The sequence below is a fragment of the Numenius arquata genome, chromosome 6, assembly GCF_964106895.1.
Source record: "Numenius arquata chromosome 6, bNumArq3.hap1.1, whole genome shotgun sequence".
NCBI classification, from domain to species: Eukaryota; Metazoa; Chordata; class Aves; order Charadriiformes; family Scolopacidae; genus Numenius; species Numenius arquata.
The window spans coordinates 18,298,666-18,308,124 of NC_133581.1; the positions used below are offsets into that span (position 1 = coordinate 18,298,666).

Genomic DNA, 9,459 nt, shown 5'->3' on the forward strand with positions numbered 1-9,459 from the left:
GCAAGGTTACACATATATACTGAATGAAACATAGCCCACTGGTTATTTTTAGAAAGGCTCTAAACAAGAAGTAAATCCCTGGAGTAGTGCTGCCAGAGATGCGTAAAGTTCAAATCCAAATTAAAACTGCCTATCTTTGGCCAAAATTCCCACCTGAACTTGAGGAAAACTGTGATTTATACCTTGAACTTTATAACAAAAAATCCTTTGCAATTATTTTCTAACACCTGAGAATACATGAACATGTACAAACACTCGAAAATTAGAACTTGAATGAAAAATCTGAACATTTGTCCAAGAATGTAGTACTTGGTCTTGTGAGATACTGTTGTACGACTTTAAGTTATGGTAACTGCACTGGAATTTGGAGAATCTAATTTATTGTGATTGCTAGTTCTAACACATCTTTGTTAGATCAAGTCCTATAATGTATTGTAAACTTTGGGGGAAGGAAGAGAAACACACTGATTGACCTTACAGATCTTTTGAATAATGACCTCTGATGTACAAGACTTGGTTTAGAAATCACCAAGATACAATATGAAGAAAGTAGATTCCTTTTCAGCAATGTATTTATGCAAAGTAGTTGAAAGTAGTGCAACTGAAGCATGTTCTTGATTTCTTTGCTGAATCAGAGCCTGTATCTTCTTCCTGCCAAGGCAGTGATCTTAATGCCACTACTAAATGCACTAGTAATTCTAGAAGCCCTAATGAAAGTCAAGATAACGCCACAGATTTTATAAATAAGGGTCTTTATTTAGAATACTGTTGAAAACATTCTTGGCAACCACATCGTATAAATATATAAAGTTAAAGTTTGACACAACAAACCAAGCAATATTAAATATTTTTTAAATTTTTCCCCCTTTTTATTTTTAATTTTTGCTTTTGTTTCTTTTTTCTTTCTTTTCTGATTTTTTCCCTTTTTTTGCAAAGCAACTCTTATTTACAATTATACAAAAAACTTTTATAAAAAATGGTCCACAACCTTATTTTGGCCAGAACAGGAGTAATAGGAAGGATCTGTTATGCCACCATTGTTGTAGATTTCTATTCTCCTCTGCTTTCAAGAGCCAGGTTCCTATTCCCCAAAGCCCAGATTAAACATTGGCCATTTCATGGTACACAATTTTATCTCTAGACATATTAAATAACTTTAGTTTAACAACCAATAAATAACTGGATGTATGTTGAAGTAATACAGGTTTGAAAAGTTACACATTTGAAGGAATTTTGAGTGATATTTTAAAACTGGAACAAGTCTTAAGAAGTCTCTTCAGTCTTAGAAGGCAGGTCTTGGAGTGTGGCTGAACGGAGCAATTTGTTTTCAGTGCAGTCCAGCTGGACCTGCCTTTATAGCACTTGGTAGATGGGGTTGCTGCTGCTGTTATCTTGGGGAAGTGGGGTGCAGTTGGCGGGGGAAGGAATTTGGGCTCCGCTATCGTTCAGGCTCACTCCCTCTGAGGGGGAACAGGGACTCCCTTCAGCAACTGTTTCCGCTGGAGGCAGTATAGGACATGTGGAGTTATCTGTGGAAATCCTCTCTACAATGCTTGAGAGGCAATCAAGGCTGGAAACAACAGAACTCTTGCCATGCTTTGGATCTAAAAAACAGACAAAAAAAGTGCTCAGTTTATCCAATGGGTACTTAATGTCAGTAGGATGTAGTTATTTTGCAAAACCCCAGCAAGTGGCTGATAGTATGCATTTGTGAGCATGTAAAGATTCAGAGGAAATGAACATTGGTGAAGAACACCAATTATCAGAAAACAGAGATTGTAATTGCAAAATGGAAGAGAGACCCAACTAAAGTGTGCTACTTTTGGGGCAGGTTGGATCCAAGGCCTCACTTCAGTCCTTAGTTTTTAGGAAGGGAAGCTTTTAAATCAATCAGCAATTTCTCCAGTTTGGATCAATGATAGATATCAATGCAAATAAATAGATCAATGCAAAACATGGTTAAACAATGAAAATTAATTGCAGGGAGAAATACATTTTTATCCAAATTTTATATTTGGAAAATAGGAAATGCAGCTATAACATATCCCCATATTTGCAAATACATCTAGAGGAAATCCAGTGCTCCTATTAGCATCAACAGCTCGCTGGCTGAAAAGGCAGGTGGGCTCCTCTTTCAGCCCAGCTGGGGTCAGCTAAACAACTGGGGACAGAGAAGGCACGGGGACGTTTGCTGCATTGACGGCCTGTCTCCATGTTTCACACAGCTGTGAACGGCACGTACTCACCATTTGGTGATTCTGTGTAGTAGCTGCTGTCATAGCTGTTTCTTCTGCGGGAGCTGCAAGGAGGCCCACTGTACTCCATCTGGAAAGAAGAGCAATCTGAGTGAGGTCACTGGTTGGGGACAGCATTTACTGAAACACCAGGAACCCCAATTCAGCATTTACTGAAATGTAAATCAGTCTGTGCAATCATTTCAGCACTGGCTGAAATGCCAGCAAGTTGTAGTTTCTTTGAATGAGGTAGAACTTAACTTAGCTGGAAGGGGATTCACCACAGAATATTTTATGTGGCACAGCTGTTCTAAAGAAAAATTACCACTGTTGTTGCATCGAATGCTGCAGCTTTACAAATGAGATGAGTTCTTCCAGCACTCTGATCAGATACTGCCCTACTGGTATCTTCAATTTAAAACAGGGAGATCAAAGGGGGAATGAGTCCTTTTTTGATTTTAATTTTTGTAGGTTTTTCCAAACATGAGTTCCTCTTAAAAAGCCTCTGTCTACCTTTGTCCTTTAGTTTCAGTTCCTTTAGTTTCTCTTCCTATTTCCATTTTGTACCAAAAAAAAAACCCCAAAGGTTGACCAATATATTTGTTTCCAATACTTTAATCTGCAATGAATTAGTCTTTCTGACAAAAGAAAAAGGCTGTATTTTGGGAAGGGACCATTTGTGTAAATCTTCAATCTGGCAACTATCTCATAATCACAGATATTCAATTTATTAATGATTATGCCCACCAGAGCACAGAAAAAAAAATCTCAGGTTTTGAAGTGCTGTGGCTATCCCAACCCAGACAGCTGTCCTACACTCCAGTCACCACATCCCACCACCCCAGAGTCAGACCAGAGTCTGAGGCTATAGTCCCAGTGAAAAGATGCAGTGATGAGACACCCTGTCTGGCACCCACCCTTCTTCTCCTCTCCCCGTAACATACAAGCAGGACTGAAAGCCTGGGGTCTCCTTCCTATTGCTGGTAAATGTCTATGGAGGGCATGGTAAGAGGAGAAAAGGAGAACCTTTTTCTTAAGGGTCAAGAAAAACAACTTCTGTTGCTTAGACCCTCCTGCTGTTACCATGACAAATCACAGAAAACAAAATCCAGACTCTTACCAGTTCCCCTGTAACTACCATGACCAAGGGGGACTGTCTCTCTGCTGTTCTTAGAGGATTCAAAAGTAGTGATACAGCAGAAGATGGGAACAGAGACACCTCAGCAGCTATGGGAGCACAGGCAGGGCTCAGACCTCACCATGCCCGCAGGTACCCATCCCAGGCAGCTTCCCAAAGCCAGCAGCTCTCCCTTGGTTCCCCCAGGCCAAAGGGGGACCTGCCTAACTTCTCATCCCAGGGAAAAAAGTGTATAAGAGATTCTTCTTCCTTCCCAGAGATCCTGGCATGTGGGAACCCCACCTCCCTTTGCTGCTGGAGCTCAAGGCACAAGAAAGGACTTTTGTCTTCTGCCAGGGGAGTTACGGAAGGCAGCTGCTATAGGAAAGGCAGGACAAGGCAACTCGCCCTGTGCAGGTCTGGACCCACAGCATCCGGGGCGAGCGCCTCAGTGGCAGGGTGTCCTCCCTGGGGCACTCACCATGCCGTCGGAGCAGTTGGAGCGGGGACTGGAGGCATCCGATTCCCCACTGTAGTGCTCCAGCACCGGGTAATAAGCATCCTCCTGCTCCCGCAGCAGCGCCTGCAGGCTCTCAATGTAGCGGATGGCGTTGCGCAGGATCTCCACCTTGGGCAGGCGCTGGTTGGGGTTGGTGGAGGTGCAGCGCTTGAGGGTCTCAAAGGCCTCATTGACCTTGCTGAGCCGCCGCCGCTCCCGCATGGTGGCAGCCTTACGGCGGTCAGCGTTGGTGGTCTTCCTCTTGCAAGCCTTGCAGGCCCACAGCAGGCACCGGCCGGCCTGGTGGTGCCCGCTGGGCGCCCGGACGTGCTCCTCCTCATGTGGGTGCCCGTGGTGGTGGCCATGGTGGTGCGGGTGCTCCTCAGGCTTCAGCAGGCCCCCCACGTGCACCAGTCTGGGGTCCAGGTCCTCAAAGAAGTGCATGTCCGACGTGTTGAAGCACGGGTCATCGTAGAAGTCATCAGCGGCTGTGAAGGAGCAGAGGGAGCCCTCCGTCATCTCCATGGGGCCCAGTAAATCCATGGGGGCAGCAGTGGAGGAGACAGCAGCTGGGCCCCAGAGGGTGAGTGAGGGGGTCAGAAGAGAGGGGGCTTCGATCGGGCTGTTCGGCAGCAGCCACCAGCCAGGCGGGTACGCGAAGCAGGGGCCCTCGCACCCTCTGCCAGGCGAGGCCACCAGCGCTGGCTGCTATTGCCGCCGCCGACCCCCTCCCCAGCCGCGCCGGCCCGGGAGCGCCACTCGAGGCCGTATTTATGCCGGAGCCCCCCCGGCGCGGCGGGTCGGGACGGGACGGGACGGGGCGGAGCGCGGCGGGGCGGGGAGGGGGCCGCGGCCGCCGGAGCTCCCGGGGGGGCGGCGTGGCGCGGTGTCCCGCGGGCGCGGGGCGCCGTCGGGGCGCAGCTGCGGGCGCTCGGGCTGCTGCAAAGCTAACGGCAGCCGCTACTCGGCCGCACGGTTGTCTGTCTTTTTTTTTTTCTTTTCCCCCTTTTTTTTTTCCGCTTTAAGCAGCCCGCCCAGCCCAGCCGCTCAGGGGAAGCGAGGCTCCCCGATGCCCGAAGGTGCCGGCAGCCTCGCCCCGGGGGACGGCGGTGCTCCCCGCTTCTCCCGCACGCCGCGGCGCGTCTCCCTGCGCGTCCCGGCCGGTGGCCGGCGGCCGAGCACGCTTCGCGGCAGGGGAGCGGCAGCGGCTCCGCTGGTCACTCTCGGGGAAGAAACCCCCCAAGCCCCGCGACAGGTTTCTCCGCGCCGGCCGCGGCTGTGCGGCTCTGCGGCCACAGGGTAACTACCTCGGGGGCGATGGTGAGGGCGGACGGTGCGGGCGGCACCTCAGGGCGGCGGCGAGGCGCCGGGGCCGTGCCCGCCCCGAGGGGGCAGCGGGTACTGGGGCAGCGGCAGGACGGAAAGGTCGTGGCCGGGGGGGAACCGCAAAATGGCGGCCGCCTGGTGGCGCTGCGCTCGTCCCTCGTCGTCGGGGTGACATGGCGGCCTCTAGGCGGGGCTAGAGGCCCGCCGGGCTCCGCCGCCGCGGCCGAGCTGGGCCGGGGGTTACCGTTACAGCTCCGCGCCGTGAGGTCTGGAAAAAGCGTCTGTGTCTGGGGCCGGCTGAAGCGTGTTAGCCTTTTTGTGAGGAATGGGATTGTCCCTGGCCGCGTCTGAGACAGGTTCAGGTCAGAGATACACCCCGAGGATGCAGAACGTTCAGCAAGACTCCAGCGCAGTTACTGAAACTGTTTGACCCCAGAGCAAAAGGAAGCCGTGTGGGAGGGCGAGGTCTGCAGCGGCTGGGACCAGCTCGGGCCCGAGCGAGTTGCAACCATATTTATCACAGGAAGCATTTGGTCCCTGCAGTAAGGCAGTGCAGTAGTGGTTTAGTCACGACATACCTGAGGAGAGCTGGGGCCGGAGTTAGGTTCAGCTGTCACTTTAGCAAATGACTCTTTTCACATGAGCTATGATGTATAAATTTGCGTTTCAGGTTCCTCTTGCAACTCAAGCCTCAGTTTACCTTTATGCTGAAATCTTTGAAGAGACTGACTTCACCTCACGAAGTAGCATTTTGCTGCACGAGTAGTCGCACTGCAAATGGATTGCTTTGCAGTAAGAATTTGTTATTTCCGATAACTAGCAGTGGCAGAGTTTGGACCTTGGAAAAATGGGATGGTTTTTGGTAACATCTCTCAAGGATGCTGGAGTTTTTACTCTGTTTTTGGAATATAATTTGAGATGACAAATTAGGTTCTTTTTCTGATATGGAAGCACTTCAGCAATTCAACTGTGCAATTCCGTTGATTTTATGATTAAAATAGTTATGGGTATTTGTATTTTTAATCTATCATGAGCTAAAATTAATTTCCATTCTGCAGTTATAAATGTTGGTGAAATTTCATCTCCTTCAAAATCAAAGGTAAAGCTCTGGCTTCAGGGGGGCAAAGGGCTGACTGAGAGAATCTGAAAAAGTAGAAAACATCCACCAATGATATAGTCCCCGGTCTTTGTGCCTATGACTTCTCAGAGGGGCTATCGTGATGGTGGCTTCTTTTGTTATATGATTTGTTTTTTGCAAAAATTCCTAATTTGCAGTCCCCATTTTCTACTTATTTAAATGTCTTTGAGTACAAAGATAAGAACTGTTAGTCACATTCTGTCATTATCCCCAAAAGATAAAAATTTTATTTAAATAAAAAAGTACATGTTTTGGACGCTGTGGAAGTTTATTCTTTCACTGTATCCAGTGCTGAAAAGCGATATGTCCCAAGGAGATCAGCTATTGACCACCCTTACACATTTAGAAGTGTATCTCCCAGCTGTTTCTGAGAGGCAGAGTAGCAAACGTGTGGAAACACTTCATTGTTATAGAAGTTCTTTGATCCAGAAGGCACAAACAGATTTTTTTTTTTCTAAATCTTTATTGAACAGTTAAAAAAGTAAAAATAATTTGTATTCAAAATAGTCTTGAGTATACAATAATGCATAATATGTGTAAATGGGAAATAGTTGTATGCTGTAACAACGGAACATGTAAATTGGGATATTGAGTGCTGGCTCACTCAAGACACTTAAAACTCTCTCCAGATCATTGGTTTCATTTGTGGAAAAGGTAATTTTACCTAATATTTAGCCAGTGTTGTAGTGTATTCTGTCACTGAGTGTTTCTAGGCTATAGCTACAGTTATATCTGTGTACAGACACAGAGTATATGTGTGAACAAGCATTCAGCAGAGAAAGACCATTTGTAAAGTTTCTCTAAGTGGTGTTGCCCTTATACCTGTTCCACATTCATCCTTCACCTCCTTTTTTTTTTTTTTTTTCAGGCTGTGATTGAAAAGGAAGCTGGGAAGGCAGAGGCAGATTGTACTTCCTATGCTGAGACACACGGATGGACTCATCCCATACACAATAGACAGGTATTGTTAACAAAGCTTGAGATTCACAAGCATCTTCTGCCTTCTCAGCAGAAGCAGCATGTGGACCAGAGCTTGTTATCTACAGTAACTGATTGATTTCTCTTTTCTTTTTCAGCGGATAGAGACTGGGAAAACAGATGATTGTGAGTTTATCTGAAATAAACAGAATTGTCTCTTCAGGCAGAGGGCCCAGAATGTGTATGGAAAAGGGAGAGAGACCTGAAATCCGAGAACGTGTGGATACATTTGGCTGGCAAGATGAATATGAGAAGAGTCTCTGAGAAACAGGCAAAGCAGTATTTCAGGGAAAAAGAAAAGGCAAGTAAGTCCTGCTTTGAAAAATTTAAATGTTTGGCTCTTTGTTATATTGGAATTCATTTAAAGTAAAAGACAGTCTTAAGTGCTGGAAACCATGGAGGAGGCTGTACCTACATTTCAGGTCACCAACTCTTAAAGGAGAAGACTGTTGTAGAAGTAGGTCAAACATTACCAGTAGTATTTGAAGTGGTTTTATATGGCACTAGTTTGTAATTCCGTTAGTAGCTTTGCTCTGTTCATACTTAGTGAGCTGTATTTTAATACTGAGAGGGATGGATTCCATTGCTCTTATTCATGTTGAGTTGCAGTCAGTGGAACTAATTGTTGAATAAGGTATGCTCAGCATGAAGATGGGTGATGGAATCTAGCCCAGATGGAAATACATTTTAAACTACTGCTGTATTAGAGAGCAGCCATCTCAACATGGACAAATCTAGCATGTTGCTAAAAGTGCTTCATCTCATTCTTGTGGCACGCTGCGGTATTTTTACAGATGGATACAGGGGTTGTTTCAAAGGAATGCCCCGCCAAGATTGAATCATATTAGCAGAAGTATTGGAAAAGCATCTGCATTGTAATTGTCTGCCCTGTGTTACAACACCAACAGAAAGTAGGTGGGCTAATGCAGTTTTACAGAAATGGCTACTTAATTCCAGCTGTCAATAGAAGTCAGTTTACTGAAAATGGTTCATTGTGCAGTGTTCTTATCCAAATGCAGTTTTCTGGCATTTTGACTCTGTGGTCTACTCTTCCATCTTGTGCAACTTTCTTAGTAGTAGAAAAGTACTGGTATTGTATACATGTGCAGAATCTCTTGCAGAAGAATACTAGCATGCCTGTGTGGTAAATTGAGGAATACAATGTAGATGCAAAGTGCCGTTTTTAGCTGAATTTATTTTCAAGCATAGCAGGAGTATCGCTTACAGTATTACATAAAAGCATGAGACAGTCTTTCAATGAAGCAAACCCTAATTACATAAAAGATGATGTACATAACGACCAAAAAAGCTAGCTGCAGGCAGCGGATCTAGCCAGTTTCTCATCTTAGGTGACCTTGGTAGCCAGTGTACAGAAAGAGCGGCACTCCCCTGTAGGAGATGAATGGAAGGAATTTGGACACCTCTGAACTTTAACCAAGCTGGCTGAAGCAAAAGCCTTAGATGTGGTTGTGCTAATAGCCCCCCTAATTGAACACTGGCCAAATTGAAATGGAAAACTAATGAGTGGCCACGCTCTATGATGCAATTCTAGTTAAGTGTGCTGCATTTTCACTAGGATCTTATTCCTCTACTGAGGACCAAGATAGGGAATACAAGAAATAGCAGTAGTACAATACTAGTACCATAATTTAGTTAGCTGAAATAGGGGTCTGTGTCGTAGTTAAAGCAACCATCCTAGGTTAAGTCCAGACAGAGCCCTTGAGTTAGTATCTTCAGTGACCCTTGCAAAATATGCACTAGAACCTGTAAAGATCACATCTAATAAGAACCCCTAATTTCTCCCTCATCTGCTTTCTGAGGATGAGAAAAGCTAACTGAGCAAATAAATAAACCCAGCACATTGTCTTATTCTCATTATTGAGGAAATGTTTTCATCCTTCATCTTGGAGACATGTACCACTAAAAATAGCTGGGTGATAAGTAAAGTAATTAGGTTGCTTACTTAAATTGCTACTATGATAGAAATAAGACAAGAAAACTTCGTTTTAAAACAAGTCTTTTAAAAAAGTTTGTTATGTTAGCATAGTTGTTAGTAATGTAAAATATCTGTTAGTAATACAAAATATTTAATATAAAACTAAATCTTTGGATTTTCTGCCACAGAGGTTTCCTTGTACTAAAGTTGCATTTTATTTTTTTTTTTAAT

General features: G+C 45.4%; 1 protein-coding gene across 1 annotated transcript; it reads right to left on the bottom strand.

Annotated features, from left to right (window-relative positions):
• Positions 1-739: 739 nt before the first annotated feature.
• On the bottom strand, positions 740-4,594 carry MYOD1 (myogenic differentiation 1). Its single transcript, XM_074149343.1, has 3 exons — positions 3,833-4,594; positions 2,247-2,325; positions 740-1,604 (listed from the first exon to the last, which is right to left on the bottom strand). Exons 1-3 carry the CDS (start codon positions 4,391-4,393, stop codon positions 1,354-1,356), a joined length of 891 nt encoding a protein of 296 aa, XP_074005444.1. The 5' UTR covers positions 4,394-4,594; the 3' UTR covers positions 740-1,353.
• Positions 4,595-9,459: the final 4,865 nt, after the last annotated feature.